Genomic DNA, 19,803 nt, shown 5'->3' on the forward strand with positions numbered 1-19,803 from the left:
TGTATAATCTAAATTTGCATAATCAAGACTACATTCTCGATTTTTCAATTGCATAATTCAAAATAAATTGGATAATTTGAACTTTTTAAAACAGCTATGGAGGTATAGGAGGAAAGTATGAATGTGCTAAAAGAAATAAAAAAAAATAACCCCAAATCCACGAAGAAGAGAAAAATATTCAAACTCATTTAGGAAAATAACATTTTACAACCATGGTTTCTTCCTGCACCTCCATGGAACATTAAAAATGTCTAAAAATGCTTTTTATTATGGAATTCTGAAATATGCTTAGAATTACACAATGTGTAATGTACTTTCAGTATGAAATATATTTTCTGGTTTTTACATTCCATATTCCATAATTTAAAAATATATTTCAAATTATATAATTTAAAATATGTTTTTAGATTTCCACATTATATAATTCGAAAATGTATTAAAGATTTACTACATAATCTAAAATATATTTATAAATTTTAAATTCTTTAATCTGAAAATATATGTAATTTTAGATATATTCAGATTTCAAAATTACTTAATTCATAAATATATTTTAAATTATAGCATTGATAATATATTTCCAAATTATATAATTTAAAATATATTCTTTTATTTTTATATTTCACACTCCAAAATATATTTCTCTAATTGTGCAGTATAAAATGTTTCTAATCCATGGATAAGTCGGTATTTTCCTACCCTTATACAGATGTATAAATATGGAGATAATAAAAGAAATACCCTATTAAGTCACTTGTGGAATAGAACAAGTTGATTTCTCAACCTGTTTGCATTTTTCTAATTTTATAAGTTTTAAATATTAAAATTATTTTCTTAAAAATAAACTAAAAAGTGCTATTATGTAAATTGTTACATTTTTTTTACCTTGTGTTGTGTAAAAAATAAAAGCATTTATTTAAATTATAAACACTTTTAAATTAATTCCCAATTATTTATTGTGCTTCAGTAATTTATCATAAAAACGTCAATTATCATTGAATTAAACATATTAATTAACGAATTAAAATTAAAAAAATTCATATAAATATAATTTTAATTATTTTAAATGTAATTTATAATTAGAAATTTAAGTTAACATGCCAACCTACCTTCTTTATTAGAATCTAAAACAATACTACTAAATACTATTAAGGTTGTCTCTTCACCTTAACTTATTATATCACCCAACTTTTTTAAAATACTAAAAATATCTTTTATTCTATTATTGATCTAAAATTTGGAAAGTAATTACAAATATATTCCAGTTTTGGATTCTATAATCCATAGCGAGTTTATTTAAAAAAATAGATTATAAAATCCAATAATATTTCCAGATTACAGAATTTAAAAAGTATTTCTAAATAGAAATATATTTTGAATTTTATAATCCATGCTGTACCTTTTTAAAGAAAAAAAATTTCTATAATTCAAAAGTACCTTTCAAATTATACAATCCAAAAGATATAATAAAAAATATATATTTATATTATAAAATCCAAAATGTATTTTTTAAAGACAAAATGATCTTTTGCCTAACCTCTGGAGGTGCAAAAAAAAAAAATCAAACTAGTACTAACTATATGTAGCCGGCTAACCTAACTCAATTAGGTCACTTACATTCTGCACCCTATTTTCTCAAAGCTACAACCTCAAAATAATTTGAAATTTTAATTTTACCCTTCTCACATTGCACATTTTTGAAAGTTAGAAGTTAAGATTTTATATAACAATGTACAATCTATAATACATTTCTTTCTGAACTATATTTTTTCTATTCTAGAATGTCCATTCCAAAATATATATTTTTTCATTTTAGAGTGTACATTCCAAAATGAATTTCTGGATCGAGAAATACATTTTGAATGTACAATCCCTCCCGTTTTATAAATGAAAAAGATATAGAGTAAATTAAATTTTTGGGAGGTGGAGGAAACAAACAAAAAACATATCTAAGATGATAACTACCTTGGATCTATATCCAAGTTTGTGGGAGTCAATTCTCATTCAATTTCAAATGTCCAGAGAGAATATGTCCTTAAAACATCTAGTGAAGTTAGTTCCTAAAGAGACTGTTAAATGTAAAATATGTTCTTTTGTGATGCTTAGAAATCGGATTCTTCAAATAAGAAAAACCCTCATGCAATTTTGAGATGATAGTCGAGAATCAGATACCAACAATCTCTCATATCTTCCCTAACAATGAACTATGATAATAAAGCATGAAATAAGGTATTTAAAAGGTACTAAATTGATCTGCTGATTGATGGGGAAGGCAGAATGACAGGCATCAGAAATGATTTCTACAGTGAAATACAAAAAGATCTTTGTTCAAGATTCTTCCGTATGTATACAAAATAACTAGAAGTGTATTAAGATGTGCATGACTATCTGAACATCGTAATGTGCAATTAAACGTCATCCTATTCAGAAATATATTACTAAATTTTTTTAGCCCTTCACAAGCATAGAAATTGTATGTATAATACATAACAAGAAATTAAGTTCCTCCATGTCAACTATCTAGTTCGAAGATCTAGAGTTTCGGATGCAATGTGAGTCTGAGTGTCTGACCTTGTTCATTGTTCATTCAGTAATCACATTGTAAACATGAGAAAGGTAATACGAATCTCCATCTCCGCTTACGAAAAAACCTGAAATGTTCAAGTTACTCAAAATTCCTCTTCAGCAGCATAGAAAGGTTAACATGCAACTCAAGCATTATATTTATAACGTGCTTGAATACAAGAATAGGATTATATATTTTATACTAAAGAGCATGACATGCCATCAAGATAAAGTGTCCATGATTGTGTCACAATCCAAAAGCCATGGCATGACTGTCCTAGCTACAATCTCTCACAATATCAACGAACAATCCATGCAAAGCAATGTATACAGCTATGCCTAAATTGAAATGTTACGATAGAAAAACCAAACCAAAAAGTTCAACCTGTTTTTCAGCAATGGTGATATGAGCTCTTGTATAAAAGCAAAACTTCAAGTACCTGCTCTTCTCAATAACTCTGTAAAATCCATGAATGAGTTGCAATAAATTAAGATGTCTACAAAATTTGTTAATTTTGTAAAGATTCTCAGCATAATAATGTTTATAAACAAACATTTAGATTGCATTTAAGTTTTACTTATATGCATTTCAAAGTCACTTGTGCTTTAATTCCTAAAAAAACATAAACATGCACACAACTTTATAATTTTAAGGCTTATTTGGAGAAATTCTTCCATAAACTCCAAGAAAAGAAAATTAAAATAAATCCTATAAACTAAAATTAACTTACACAGAAATTAAAAACTAGATTTCAGAAAGGCTAATATAAGATCATTTTTGCAAATTAGTTAATGTATGAACTTATTTTATTTTCCCTTCTTATTTTCTTATTCTACAAGTTTTCTCCTAACAAACCCTTAATATAATCATTAACATTACAGTGTTCATACCTTTAATCCACAACTTTAAGTAGCAGAATATGAAACGCTCATTAAATACCATTTCTGAGATCAGCTATAATCAATGGAAAATCGGCGTGTTGGAATTTTACAGCAATGTTCTTTGATGACAACTTCCCATTTTTTTATATGATTCTCCCCTTTCAGCATCATGTAGATCTGAAGGATATTTGATGTATCAGATTTGTTTTAATTGTCAAATGAGGCTTTATTAATAAATTACAAAAAGATTTGTTAACTAAATGGTGAAAAATAAAATCATATTTTCTCTATTTCTGCACAAAATCCTTGAAACATCAAACAAACGAAAGGTATCAAACAAGAAACTAAATATGAACATATAAAACAAACCAAACACCATCCTAACCCGGGAAATTAATATTTTATACACATTACCAAGTAACCTAGCTCAAGCAACATGAAATTCATACAACATAACAGGGCCATATTTCATATATTTTAGCAATCATCAAATGTGAGTTTTTCAACATAATCCACACTTCCAGCAAGACATCAACTCCACAACCTACCAGCTTTCTTCTACTCTAAAACCTTTAAAAAAGCAGGGAAAATATTTATTGTAGAATTTTTTTTAAAGGATAAAAAAAGAGAAACAAAAAGTAAACAGTTAGCTCAAGAAGGTCAAACTTTAAAAAACGCAAGCAGTGTAACCTCTCTATATCAGAAAGAACTCAGCCCGTAATAGAACACTTATAGGCCAATAACAAATCTCCAGCATTAGTAAAGGAAGAGATTGGTCATCATCACTGATAGTAGCCACCTAACACAAAAATAGTAATTCGACACCTGTTTCTAAACTAGTCTTATACAACACATAATGGGAAATAGCTGTTGATTGTAGTTTGACAAATATTCAACATGTTATTGCTGTTAATTCTATATCACTTGTCATTGAAGTTATGACTCCAGAAGAAATATTAAGTTCCTGAATGAGCTAAATCAAGAAGAAATTCTAATTGTGCCAAACAGCAATATCTCTAACTTTATCTTCAAGCACATATCCTGGTTAAAATTCCCTCTCTTTCTAAAGGAACTATCATAATGCTTATGCTCAGTGTCTCTACTGTCCCTGCTACTGACTCAATCTTTGAGAAAACTGTGATTTTGTTAATCATGTAATCCAAATAACACTAAATTGTGACATAATAAATTTCTTCAAATGGGATCCTAATAAGAAATGAACGCAAACTGTAATAATGTGCTAGTATTTTACATTGAATCAACATGCAGAAGAGTCATAATTGGACATCATGATCATAAAAAAGTGATACTTAAAACAGTAAATTTTAAAAATGTAAATAAAAAAATAAGGTCAACAACTGACAAAATCCCAAATATAAAGGACAACTTTCAGGTTGTCCAAAGACTAATCCAAATATGAATTTCCAAAAACAATGAACCGTTCATAAAAATATAAATATAAATAGTCCTTGAACAAGAGGAACACCACCATTACAGATTGGATAGCTCAAGGAAATATAATGAGTGACTAAGCAGCTCTCTAATTTCACTGAAGTAACGAGGTCAATTTAAAAGACACGTGCCAGCAAATGTGCCATCATTTAGTCAATCAAATTTTCAGTACTGACACATTAATAAGAGTTAAATGCAACATTTAAACAACGATAAATAACTAATAATGATATAATCACAACTAAAATGTAGAAAATCTTGAATACAAAGATGTCAATTTAACTTCCACAAGAACATGGATAACAATCATCAAATCCTAAATATAATGACAGTACTCCAAACATTAGTTTGATAATCAACTATACAAATTTCAAATATTTTTAAAATATCAACAATCTTTAAACAAGAATAACATTGACAGAATAATTTGGAATACCCAAGAGGAGTCTTGTTAATTACACAAACATATTCATCATACTCACAATCAACATGTGAATACATGTTATCACCTTTTTCTTTCGTACAATAATATCTGGGGTCTTGGTCAAGTCTATTCAACCTTACGTTATTTCTATTTAGTCACTTGTATTGATGACTTTTCTCATATAACCAAATACTTTTAGTGAGAAATAACTTTAATGTTTTCTCCATCTTACAAGGTTTCTCGAATGAGGATCACAAATAATTTAGTACTACGATTAAAAATTTTGTACATTACTAATGCATATATATATATATATATATATATCCCAATTCCAGTATTCTCTAACCTTGTTGGGAATTTTTCACGAAATGCCATTGCCCACACATAACAATAGAATGATGTCAAATGGAAAATTTGTCACTTAGCTGAAATAGATTGTACCTTCCTCTTTCATTATAATCTTTCTCTTCGCTTCCGGAGTGTTACACAAAAATGTTATCTTATCAACCCATGTCTTGCTTGTTCTTATTTTTTTTTATAAACTCATATTAGGCATCACAATGAAATCTGACATCTCAGTTAGGCTGACACCCTAGATTTCAACTATCATATGCCATCACATGAAAGATAACATAAAACAGAAAAAAAAGACACAAACAAACATAGGGGGACTAGGCCAAAACCTATGCTGAAAAACAAAAAAAAAATCACAAAAGCTATACAAAGCGAAACATAGGGAGTTTAAACCTGTTAAGAAAGAAGTCTAATTGTTTTTAACAGTGAGGTGTTTTACTCCTTTATACATTATTTTCTCTATGTAATTGGTTGCACTTGCTTTGTCCATGATCTCATTCTATGTAAAGACAAACTCTCCACCAAGTCTTTCAATCCTTGTTACTCTCACATTCAAAAAGGTTATCATTACTTTCACTAGTTGTTCTAGTCATTGTTCTAACTCCAATAATTGCCTGTACTCCACCTCCACTAACCTTCATTGACGGTTGCATCTACTAATCCTCAAACATAATATCCTGTTCCAAACGTCCATTTGCCTATGTTTCCTGCATCAAACCTTCTTATTGCTTTGAAAAACAGTATTTGATCCTCTTGAAACGTTAACCCTTTATGTGCTTTTACTCTTAATTATGATTGTTTATATCCATCCTATTTCTCCTTTATCCCTTCTTTCGATTCTACAATTATTCCTAACTCTACAAGTGAAACCATTGGTAATCCCTACACACAACAGTTGATGTTGGAGGAAATTGATGTTTTACACACCAATAAAACTTATGAACTTTGTCCCTTTACTCCCTAACAGGTCCATTTCAGATTTTCACTAGTTTATACAGTGAAGATTGGTCTCAATGGAAACATTATTAAAGCTCACTTGGTGGCTAAAAGATGCACTCATATTTTTGGTCTTGACAATGGGTACATCGTCAAAATCACCTTTGTTCTTCTTCTTTATGCAATGGAAATCATTCTCCCTTGCACTTTTTCCATTTGGAAATTCAAAATGTCTTGCATTGAGAGTTTCAAGAATAGGTTCATATGAATCATCTACAAGGTTTTACACTTTTAGGCAACCCTTGCCTTGTTTATTAACTTTGTTTGTTGTACTCTATATGGTTGAATTCGTCTCCTTGTGCTTGGTATGACTGCTTTAGCTTTGCCTTGCTTCAAGTTGGCATGATTTGTTGAGGCCAATCACTTAATGTTTTCCCTACAGACCCATTTGGTGGACTTTGTTGATGAGGTCGTGTTAAGGATACTCTGGCCAAGGTTGAGTCAAAGATATTTTAGCAAGGCCTAAGTTATAAATACTCTAGTTGAGGCCAAGCTAAAGATATTTTGGCCAAAGATGAGATAATACTGAGTTAAAGGTACTCTAACAAATTTTGGAAGCATGTCCTTATAAGTGTGCTATTAATCACAGTTTCAATTAAAATGTTAAAATAAAACAAACCAAGGGCTGCCTCTGACAAAACTGACTTTTCACCTGGTTTACATGTTGAACACCAATACCTCATAATATGCTTCCAACTTTACTGTAGATACCATCACCTATTTTATTCACCAAAGCAGATCAAAATGGGAAACAGATTTATAATTCTAAGTCAAAATAGAAAATCAAACTTTAGGCCTTTATCCCACTTAGGTGCTCTCCTTCCTACTGCTTGAATCACCAAACCAATGGGTTCTATCAAAACAAAAAATTATCACGACTTCCCCATACCCTGGTTAAATTTTCCTTTCAGAAACTTTCATGGGAAATAGCAGACACATTCAACCTATATTATTTATTGTTTCCCGGTATAGGCATCATGGACAATATTCTAAAACAAATTTTGAATATCAGGGAGAACAGCAGGTGAAAAAGGTAGTATGCATAAATGAATATGAATAAACTAAATTTTTACACGGAGTGAATATTCAGCAATATGAAAAAAAAAAAATCCACTAAAACAAAGTTAACACCTGCCATCAATTACCGCACTTTTTCTTTTCAATTAATTAAAAGATTGGTATCATTTAAGTGCTTCATAACTCAATTAATACATACCGACAGGTCAGACACTGAAGTCAATAAAACACACTGAACATTTCAAGTTTACAAAACACTGAAAAGAATCAAGAAAATAAAATTTGAGAAGAGAAAACAATTGCTTTGCTAGAATTAACTTCCACTATTGTAGTTTAAATTGAGTGCATGAAACTAATTTCAATATAAAGAGAGCGATCTTATGTAATAATTACAAGGGATGAGAACAGACAAACTAACCAAGTCAGAAACAAGGACCTAAACTTGGAAGCAAATGTTCTTGGGATACATTGTCAGGAAAAATTATAATATACACAGTCCTGCCAAAAGCCTCCACAAGTTTTCAAAACTTTCTTTAGGGGGAGTTGTGCGTATGTCCTACACAAGTGAATCTAACTTCAAACCACAATGTGTAACCTCGATAGTTGATCCACCAGCATCGGCACTGAAAGGTAGAATGACAATCATAATTCAGTATGACAACCTAGAACTACGAAATAATATTTTTCTTCAGAATAAAAACTGACCAAAAACTTAGAAAAAGCATAGTATATATACAACCACCTAATTTTTTATAATGAAAGAAACTGATTCCATGCATAGGCAGCAAAGATCATTAATTTAAAGTAATTTTCCTCTTGACGTAAACAATTAAGTTATGTAAACATTTCAAACAAGGCACAAATATGAATACAATAGACAATACTTACCCATCAATTGTACAGATGAATTTTACAATATTTCTATCAGCATCAGGTAGGCCTCCAAAAATTAAGTGCAGGAATATCTGGTGTACAGGATAACATCTGAGGAACACCATGTCCTGAAGAAGGAATTAATGATCTTGACGCATAAATGTAATTTATTAAGAAGTGGAAGCTCAAAGCCAGAAACCAAGAGCCAGGAAACAGTGATGAAATGCAAAATAACAAAAGATACCTGTCATCGGATGAGCAGGTATGTTGCTAGGATTTGGATGCTGAAAACCTACATTGTTTATTGGTGGTCTTTCTAGTGGTGGCCGAAAAAAACCTATCATTATCACCATTAAAACAGAATTTATAACATTAAACTGTACTCACAGCACAAAAATACTAAAAAAATAGATGAATGCAAGTCTTCATGAAAAGCTAAAGCTAATGACAAACATTCAGGAATAAGAAATACAAACAAACTAAACAGCACAAAACATCAATAATATTTTACTTTGATAATCAGTTGGATTCAGTAAGCTGAATATACCTTCCTGGCCAAAGGGAGGACCACCAGGACATGAAGGATTTCTCCCCATCCATAGACCCTGCTGATTGTTTGTTATAAATTCACTTGATGGCATCCTCCATTGCTCATTAGCACCAAATTGTCTCTGCCCATCTGGAACTGATGGCAATGAGAAGGGGGGATGGAAAGAATGTGGAAGGTGCTGTGGAATTGTAGGCTTTGGATATGAATATTGATTGGATGAATTTTGGGGTAGGGCAGGATGCATATGTCTTGGAGCAAATGGTGGGTTAGCCGGCTGAAATTGCATATTAGGTTGAGGGCCTTGAGAATTTAGATACATATCATTTTGTCCATATTCTAACTGCCTTGGAGGGTTAAAACCAGAAGGTTCTTGAGAGTTGCAGCCTGCCATTGCAGGAAAGCAAGCAGATGGCTGTTGCAATATTTCACTTTTGACAACTGAACTATTGTGACTTCCAGTTAAAGAATTTCCAGCCAGTTGAACTATTTGGTTGCCCTGTAGGGAGGATGACTCGATTTGTCAAAACCATCAAAGCAAACAAATCCAAAACAAACCAGTGATATTTGAAAGCCAAAACATCTTACATTGGTTGAGCCACTAAAATCATGAGGTACACTATGCTGACACCCTGACAATGGTGATGACTGTTGCGATGATTGAGGTGGCACTGTTGTCTGGGAGAAAAGCGGAGGCTGACCAGGCCCAGATGTTTGAGAAATCAGTGAAGGTGGAGGGCTTGGGGGTGGCAAAGGAGGAGGTGAAGAAGGCAAAGGTGGGGGAGAAGGGGGTGAATCTAATGGCAAAGGAGGAGAACCCTCAAGAATATCAGGTATCTCTGCAGAAATGTTCGAAGCTGGATCCAAAATCATCTCTGAGCCCTGAAGTTGAGAATTCTTTTCAGAAGGACTGTTCAGCAATAAAGGTCTTTCCTCCTTAAGGTGACCTGAAACATCTTCCATTTCCAGCTCACCATCCACATCCTCCAAGACACAATGTCGCTTGTCACTTGGGGTGACAGTAGAAGTTTCTGAATCCACAATAATGCGAGTGGCATCTGCTGGAGATGCATTACTAGGAAAATCATTGTCTTCATCTTCTTCAAACACACAAGAAGATAAAAAGCCAGGCAGCTGAAATGTATTACTGGTACACATCCAGATATATAAAAAGAATTAGAATTAGAAAGCTTTATCAATAGAGTAGAAAACAACCAAGACAGTTGTATTTCATAAAACGAAGTAAATCTTAATATCATTAATAGCATGTTGAGTGATATAAAATAGGAAAATGCAAATAGAAAAAAAATATGTTCTATTAAGTAGACTTGTGCGTGTGACTATATATTTAAGAGTGGTTTGATATTGATCCTATAGCGAGTGAAATGATCAGCCCAACAAATTCTAGCTATGATAGGCTCTAAATGACTCTAATACCATATTAAGAAGTGAACTTTAAACCTAATTTAACCTTACAAAATCTCACATTATGAGCTAATTTTGTAAGGTTAAGTTAGACTTAAACCTCACCCATAAAACTCTGATACCATATTAAGAAGTGGACTTTAAGCCTAATTCAACTTTACAAAACCGGTTCGTAAAGTGAGGTTTTGTACTCACTTATATACTATAAACTGGCCTTATTTATAGTCGATATGAGATCTCTAACATGTTCCATGTACAATTTCTTGTTTCCTATAACGGTAATTAGAGTGGTGTGTGAATATAAATAAAAAGAGGATGTTAGTTGATTATTTGGGCAGCTATTGTTAGTTGGGATTTTATAATGGTAAGCTGCAGGATAGCCGCCAATAACTAAAGCAGGCTGCTGTACATTTTAGACACTGAAGTGATAATGAAGTGCAGATCACAGTTTCTTGGATCTGTTATTCTTCTCTCTCCCCCCCTTTTGTATTCTACTTAGCACCTAAATAATTCCTATATCAGTGGAGTCTAGAGTTTGTTGGCCACTGCACTAGACCAGAATCTTTCCACTACATTTTGACAATCACCGCTTAACTCAAGAATATACAGTTAGTTTTCAGTCAAAGTAGGTCAGAAAAGAAAATCCTGCAGGATTGCTTTTTCAAAACAATTTTGACAAATGCAATTAGAAACCAATTTAAATTCATACAAATTAATGAAACTATTTTCAACCCACTTCTTCCTTTTGATTACAAACTATATTGTAAAGCTCATTGATATGCCATAATTCCAAATGGATATATTCCATTTTTTGCTGTATCTGTTTTCTTTCTTTACGAGAGACTAATAGTCTAGAAATAACAAAAGACTATTAGAAAGAAAACATTACATAAGAATGAGATCAGACACAAAAATGAGCTTCCAACCTAATAACAACAATGAAACAAAAAAATTCACACCTTCCATACTCATCAACAAACATGTCCTCCAATTCTCTAATTGGGTCATCCAGAGACCGTTCGGCTCGAGAAGGACGCCTAAAAGAACAACTAACTGTCATATCATCCATGTAACGACGAAGAACAGATTCAGGAAAAATTTTCCTCTCAAGCCACAGCCTTAAAACCTGCATTCCACACACACACATGTAAAAACAAACAAATTAATATCCCTCAGGCACACAGTATACCCACTTACAAAAACTGGCACAAAAACACTCCTATAGAAAACTACCTTTGATTATATCCTATTAAAGAAAGTTGTAATCAACTAATAGATAATCCTACAAAATATCCTCTCTTAATTCTACAGATGATAAGAAATCAGATTGGGAGATTCAATCTACACTGTAGCTTACTTTGGTGATATTTTGAAACAGGTGTTCTCAATGATTGTTGATATAGGATCATCAAGGGGATCAGAGTTAGTTCACAGCAAGTTATTGTGTCTAACCCCAGTATGTCTATGACACAATTCTCTTTTGAGAACAATTGAGGTAGGTATGTGAACATTCTTTTATTCTCTCTTATCACCGAAAGTAGTCCAGAGTCTCAAGTGCTACAATTTGATTTGTGTACACAAATGAGGACAATAATGTCCCTTCCCTTCTTTATTGCTTTCGCTGCACGCAAAAAATTGTGGTGCCTTCCCACTTATTAGAAAATGTTGGTGGTGATCCTCAGAGTCATTTCTTCTAAAGATCCAATGACATAACAAGCTCTATGCATCTAGATAATGGTCTTCCTAAAGCCAAGGGCAAAGGATGCTATTTTTGTAGTGGTTGATTGATTCTCTAACTATTATTCTCTATTAAATTCAATTTTCTCACTGTTTTGACACCAGTTCTATCACATTATTTCAACTTATTGAGCTTACCAAACACTAGGTAGTGTTTGGTACAGTCATTTTAGGCTTCTTTTTTCCTTAGAAGGAGAAGCTAGACAAACAAAAAGGGCATCCAAAATAGTAGTTTTTAATGAAAATAATAAAGATAAATAAGCTTTAAAAAAAGTAGTGAATTTTAGGAACTTTTGCCATCTCCTTCCCTCATAATTCCAAATTTTCAGGTCTACAATTGCACTACACGGAAATTTTTGACTAAAAAGTAACTTCCAAGCTTAAAAAGTATAAAAACACCAAACAACTTCAACATTAAACCCTAAAGCTATTATTTTTAAATTTAACTTTAAAGTAGTTTATAAGAGATAAAAAAAGTCTGGCAAAGTAATAGTATTTATGGCTTCTATCTAGAGCATTCAGTCTGCTTCAATGCTGATAAATAAAGTGTGGAAGTTGCATTATTGGTTTTATTGCTCTGTTTTGGAGTATAATTATATTCCTCTTTATACTGCCATTTTTTCCTCTCAAACAAAATTTCTGTTTACCAAAGGAAAGAGCTTACCTTGAGACATTGGCGACGATTTTCAGAAGCACTAGCCCCAGGGGGAGCAGCAGCACTAAGAAGACGTGGCAACCCTCCTTGAACTGTTGGGATGTATGAGGCTCCTGCAATGCCTGAAAGTATATTTACGATTACAGTTCATGTTGTCATTAAAGCCACTACCTGAGACTTGCAAATTTGTAGCTAATAGAGAAAAGAGTGAGATACAGACACATCATAACAAATGCAACTAACAGTGTACTATGTGGTACATACTCCCACCTTTTTGATTATGTGAGCACTGGGTGATGGAATCAACAAGAAAAAACAAATCCACTTTACGATGAAAACTAGTTTCATTTTCCAGCTTTCGGATAAGAAGTTGAACAACCTGAACATAAACTTCAAAGTAAGTCCATTACAAGCAAAATAACAATCAAATTGATGTTACAATCGGCACTTCAATTTGCTTCACATGTCTATTTTGATATGTATTTGATACCAATACTTTTGGATACTTCACCAATACATACATTGAAGTATCCAAGCCTACAAAATAATTTATGAAAATAAAAAACTACACGAGACATATAAACATGTATAATAGAAACATGAACGCACTGTCTATTGTATTGATAAACCAATAATGAAGATTGTTCTCATTATAGATGATTTCAAGAAAGAATGAGATTCATAGTGTTATTATATTTTTAAATAATAGGAAATAACTTAAGACAATGTATTACATTTTTTGTCATATGATTGTTCTTAATTTAGATTTGTAGAATTGCAATCATGTATCTATTATTATGTTTTATAAATTTCCATACATACCTAGATATATCTTAAACTTATTGCATCTTATATATTTTAAGAATATTGAATCATCATTTAAGATGCATACTATATCCAATATGCATATTGTATCTGCGCATCATAGGTAAAAAGTAATTGTACGAGCCTAACATTATTAAAGAACATATATTCACATCACAAACTCTTAAAATGTACAAAAAACAGCATTGCCATGTTCTACAAGTACAAAATTGAACACAGATACACACAAGCAAGCAAACTAACTAGTTTATTTTAAATATATATACATGATAATACAATGTTCAAAAATGCTTCATTTTAAAAACTTAAGGGTTAGCTTTCAACAAGAGCCGAGCTTACCGATTCACCTATGTGACAATACGGACTTATGGTATACCAACTGATAAAAAAGCATTCCAAGAGAGCTAGCAATAACTAATGCTGAGACTAAAAGCACACTAAAAGCAATTTTATACTCATACTTGATATGGAAGATACGGAATAAAGTTTTTAGTTGTTATCTGATTTATTGTTTTAGAAATAGAAATGACATGAAAAAACATACCTCATTGGCAATGCCATACTTCGCACAATCAATGGCTAAACGTGTTGCACGCCCAATACTTTCCTTGGTCCTAGACAAAGTCTCTATCATTCCTTCAAAGGCATCACGAGCAATAGCGGCATCAGTACCACCACTCAGAGAGCCCCTTACATCCTTTTGCACTGGACTAACTATTTTCTCCTCGTTTTCTTCAGCATCAGGTTGATTTTGAGAAATGGATTGATACCCACTAGTTGATGGAGAAGCCAATGTTGGGTGTTCAAGAACTCCCTGCCAATCGGCCTGGTCAATATTATTTGCGACAGACAGAAATGGTTGAATGGTAGAGGGGCTAGGTGTTCCCCCTTGAGTATAGTAAATGGAAAGAGGATGGCATTGAGCCTGAGCTACTTGTTTCCGTTTTGCCTGTGCAGCAGCAATAAGATTCTTCATAGTCTTATCTGGAGTCCTAGAAACAGTGTACAGACTATTTTTTTCTTCCATGCCCACCTCAATTCTGTAATAATATAAATAAAGAAGTGGAAATGAAAAGAAAATCCAAAGAATAAAATACAGAAATAAAAGAAAATTAAAAAAATATGTACCTATCGACATGAAAAGCATCAAATTCTTTTAAATTTTCTGTTGTAACAGGAACTTCAACTGCCTGTAGCAATGTCTTTGGAGTAGTTTTAGAAGTTTCTGCTGAAGATGCAGGCTTCTTTTTATGAGTAGTGACCTGACTTGGTGAAGAGCTGATGCTATTTAAATTCTTTGAAGACCTGTTATCAACCTTCTTTTGAGTAGAATTAGTGGAAACATGAAGCACACGTTTGGAAGATTTATGTTGCTCAGCATTTGACTTTGATGTATGAAGAGAATGAGGTGAATTTACAGGAGAGATGGAGCTCAATTTATCCACCACCTTGGGAGGCAGTTGCTCTGAACCTAATCTCCCAGGACTGTGAGGTAATTGAACAGGAATAACTTCATCAGTCTCTTTTTGAGGATGCCCAGCTAACAAACTGTCATTATGTAATTCAGAAGTGGATTCTTTAAAATGGATATCCTCATGTGCACTAGGTTTTTTGGTAGCCAGCTGAGCAACATCAGTGTTCTCTAGCAATGTATCACTGCTCTTCATACCCTCTGAAACAAAAGGTGATTTAATATCTTTAGCAGCTATGCCGTGAACAGGAGTTTTGGGTTCATCATCTTCATCATCATCAAAAACACAAACAGCTCTCCGTCTCCTCTTCACTTGCTTAATTGTAAGATTATTTGTGTCACCTTTCAATCTAAGAGAACTCATTTCTGTATGTCCACCAGATGCAATGCTAGCAGAATCAGGCATAGCTTGCTGGACTTGGGTATGATGTTTTGTCTCAGGCAGCAATTCACCAGCAGAATAATCAGAACCTACAATGTTGATCTGACCCCTTGATGGCAAACCTTTTTCTGTTTTCAAACGTGATGTAGACCTTTTGAACTCTGTTTGTTTGAATTCTTTGTCATCAACAACAGGAGAGCTAGGAAAAACACTATTCCCATCTTCCAAGTGAGATTTTGAAGTTTTGTTGTCTTTGTTATCCATACACTTCAGCTTCTTGGTAGCATGTGAGCTTTCATTTGTTCCCAAATTACGTTTTCCATGAACTTGGGTTTTGTTTTGCTTAAAAGATTTTTTTCTCTCAGCCTCTAAACATACAAAGCTCTCTTGTAACTCATTTTTAACCTTAAGACTTGTTTTAACTTTCAGCAAGTTATTATTTTTACTTCCACTGTTAATATCAGAGTCTGATTTAACAGAAAATGAATTTTTCCCCTTTTTTTTATCTTTCAATTTCTCTCCAGACCTAGAATGACCACCATAACCTGCACAACTTTCATCCTTCAAATATGCTCTACTAACTTCACCACTTCTTTTTCTATCATCTGCAATTTTGCTTCTCCTTGAGCCACTAACAATCTTTCTTGAGTTGTTCCCATTTGTAGAAACACTCTGTACATAATCAGCTTGCTTTAAGTCATTAACATTGCACACATCCTCAATATCAGACACTTCAACTTTAAGACATGGTCGTTCATCAAGGTCAGATTTGCTACCATGCTTAGTTAGTTCTTCACCAATTGATGGTTTAGTTTCAAGCACAGGGGACAACGCTGGAGAAGCACTGTCAATTGGACGACCAGACAAAGAAGGTTTTGCACCTTGGCTACCACTTACTTCACATCTCTGTGTACATTGCTCCAAATTTGAGCCAGCATCTCCCACATATGTGTTAGTTTTTTCTACGTTTAGTACCACAGCATCAGTGGCATCCTTTAGGGGAGCCACTACCCCAACAACAGGAGTTCCTGAACCAATATGTGAATCATCAGTGTCCTCTTTCAAACCACTAGCTTTCTGTTTCTCCAACTCCTCAAATGCTGCACAGATCTCCTTAACAGCTTTGGCGAAGAATTTTGCCTTTCCTTGACACCGAGCAGACAACTTAGTTTTAGTCTCAGTGGTGAATGCTTGAATATCCGCAGGGGCAACAAAAGCTCTGCGAAAGAAAAGGCACAAAGTAAGAAGATAAAAGCAAGATGGCCAGTCGAATTAAACAATAAACAAATTACTTAGGTATTTGGAAAAGGGTCAACAAATTACGTGACCTTGTATATACATGACTATGTCATATTTGTCTGCTTAACACTTAAGCAAGGGAGGGTTGCCAAATTTCTAAAATGAGTCACATATGCTGTTGACAGAAAATAACTCAAAAAGGAAATAGAAGATGGAAAAAGAAGAGCTCTTAAATTAAAACAACAATTTAATTTAAAATATAAAATAAAAGCTAAAGTGCTGCCCACGCATGCACATAAAATAGTGTGTTGAAGATCTCACATTGAGTAGAGACTTGACCAAAATAGTGCATGTAAGTGAGGAGCAACCCTCGTCTCATTAGCTAACTTTAGAGGTTATGTTAGGCTCAAACCCAAATTCCAAAAATAATTGAGATCGATCTCCCAGTTCTATTATATATAGGCCATATGCCTTGTTTCTTCTACCATATCACCCTGCCCAACTAACCTAACTAGCAGACACCTAACTAGCAGACACCTAACTAGTAATAGTATCTATCAGTTTCTTTCCTCCTCTCTTACAAGATGCTACTGCTTGGAACAACACTTTGGGGACATGTTTATTGAACAAATAATATATTTTGATATGGGTAGGGGTAAAATACCTGCTAAAGTTGTTTTTAATTATCACAATCATTCTTTTGTAGATTGTGACAATCATCTACAGCTATGTTTGTGCATTAATGAGAAATCATCAATGTCTATTTACAAGCATTGTGCATAAATGGAAAATATATTTTGATATGGGTAGGGGTAAAATACCTGCTAAAGTTGTTTTTAATTATCACAATCATTCTTTTGTAGATTGTGACAATCATCTACAGCTATGTTTGTGCATTAATGAGAAATCATCAATGTCTATTTACAAGCATTGTGCATAAATGGAAAATATATAGTTTTCTAATGAACTTGTGTTAACATATCTAGCCGTACAAAATCTTGTGTTTCTTCTTCTAGTTTTCTAGTGTGTATTATTGTGTATTTGGGCTCATTTTGCAATAATCATAACCAAAAGGGATTAAAATAGACAGCCAGACAAACTGCAAGCCAACAAGAGTCAGGATGTTAATTCCAAACTCCAGTAGTCATTTGTATTACTTTTCCAGCTCTGAACAACATCAGTGTCCACTAATATTTATTACTACTCTTGAGCTAATACACATGATAACCATTTTTCTCTTTTTCGTCATCGAGGGGAGCCTGCGTGCAACCTTTGAAATGTGCTCTATGTGACCCAGAGGCCACAAGTTCAGGTCATGGAATCAGGTAAGGTTGCCTACTATACTATAGACCCACATAGTGGACCTGACCCGAGGTGGGTGGGGGGTCCATGGCATCCGCCTGGCCTTTTCATTTTAGTACCGAATATGTCAACGTTCATTCAATTACTTGACAACCTAGCCATTATCAGCTACTGAAGAGTTTATAAACATCCACTAAATAACTTCACAACCTATCTGCTCACACGTTGTTAAGGGTAAAACTGCGAAAATTATGGAGTACATTGCATGATGTGGCTGCAATGTCTCAGCTACGGTGGTAGCCACAACAGCTTTAGGGTGTTATTGCGAACCACATTCACCACAATGGGGAAGCAACTAGAATTTAAAACCATGTGGTGAACTATAAATGCTTGAATTGAAATGAGAGAGAGACTCACATTTCTTTGGTCCCAAAAAATTGAACAAAATATTTCTTTGGATCAGGGGGTTTCTCCCAATCTTCAGGCCTGCTTATCTGAACATACAGAATAAACAAAATCAGTAACCTCAGCATTAACTACCAAACGAAAATCCAACCTCAACGGCAAGTCAGCTAACAATTTAACAATACAGAAAAATCACCAAAAACAGAGAGATGAAGCATAATCAAACACTCCAACATATTACATAACGATAAAACAAAAATCAGAGATCAATCAGAGCCTAACGATGTTCGACATGAAAACAACGCGCACCCACTCAACGAAAAGAAAATCCCTACCAATAATGCAAAAGCCCCTCATCCAAAAAAATTCTCGAAACTACACCCATCCATCCGGAATCGAATAACAAAGATTTGAAAAACACACACAAAATTCGAAAAAGAACATCCAGAAATAAAGTTCGATAAACAAAGAAAGCGCACCATGGCAGGCCAATACGGGAATCCCTTAACCTTAGCGAGCACGAGATCGCCCAACCTCAAGTGACCATTGGCCTTCGCCTTGTTCGCTCCGCGTCGGCGCGGCGGAGGCATGAGGTCGTCGATGCCACGGAGCGCAACCCGAACCGAACCGAACGATCAGAAAACCCTAGAAAAATCCGACGGAACCGCGGCGGGAATCTCCGGCGCAGAATCTCCTGCTAGAGCAGCGGCGCACACGGAGAGGCCGCCGGCATTGACAATGGCGGCGAGAGAAAGAGAGAGAGAGAGAGAGAACGAGCGACAGTGAAAGGATTGTTGAAGAGACGCAGAGAGAGAGAGAGAGAGAGAGAAAATGGTGAATTGGTTGGAAAGAGTGTTGTTGTTGCTTTGGATGGAATGAGTATAGTATTTGGAAGCAAATGGGAAGGTTTTTATGATCCTTCTTCTCTTTTCTTTTTCTGCCACTTTCTCTTTCTCTCTCTATTTTTCAATCCCACATCGTTTGCTTTTCAATTTCTACCCTTTCTGTTGCACCTCCATGCCATTGCATCACATCAATTTCCATCCATAAATACTACACTTATTTTATTTATTTTTTTTACAAAAACTTTACATAATAAAAAATATTATTAAAATAATAAAAAGATAATAAAAAAAATGCTACTACTACTATTATTATTATTATTATTATTATTTACTTTTCTTTTCTTCCAACACACAACAATTACAAAAATAAATAATTACCATGCAATATTGTTCACCCCTACATTAGG

General features: G+C 33.6%; 1 protein-coding gene across 3 annotated transcripts; it reads right to left on the reverse strand.

Annotated features, from left to right (window-relative positions):
* Positions 1-2,281: 2,281 nt before the first annotated feature.
* LOC137806016 (ENHANCER OF AG-4 protein 2-like) lies at positions 2,282-19,573 on the reverse strand. Of its 3 annotated transcripts, XR_011080294.1 has the most exons (15): positions 19,031-19,573; positions 18,564-18,640; positions 14,881-16,824; positions 14,297-14,792; positions 13,198-13,306; positions 12,937-13,049; positions 11,495-11,661; positions 9,699-10,257; positions 9,111-9,609; positions 8,808-8,900; positions 8,579-8,691; positions 8,109-8,313; positions 3,457-3,624; positions 2,951-3,023; positions 2,282-2,651 (listed from the first exon to the last, which is right to left on the reverse strand). XR_011080294.1 is itself a non-coding variant. In XM_068605890.1 (12 exons), the coding sequence occupies exons 1-11, from the start codon at positions 19,139-19,141 to the stop codon at positions 8,621-8,623; spliced, it is 4,239 nt and encodes a 1,412-aa protein (XP_068461991.1). In that variant the 5' UTR covers positions 19,142-19,573; the 3' UTR covers positions 7,980-8,313; positions 8,579-8,620. The 3 variants fall into 3 exon arrangements, 1 of the variants encoding a protein (XP_068461991.1); XR_011080293.1 differs by lacking the exon at positions 3,457-3,624; XM_068605890.1 differs by lacking the exons at positions 2,282-2,651; positions 2,951-3,023; positions 3,457-3,624 and having other exon boundaries at positions 7,980-8,313.
* Between the last annotated feature and the right edge of the window lie 230 nt (positions 19,574-19,803).

The sequence above is a fragment of the Phaseolus vulgaris genome, chromosome 3, assembly GCF_000499845.2.
Source record: "Phaseolus vulgaris cultivar G19833 chromosome 3, P. vulgaris v2.0, whole genome shotgun sequence".
NCBI classification, from domain to species: Eukaryota; Viridiplantae; Streptophyta; class Magnoliopsida; order Fabales; family Fabaceae; genus Phaseolus; species Phaseolus vulgaris.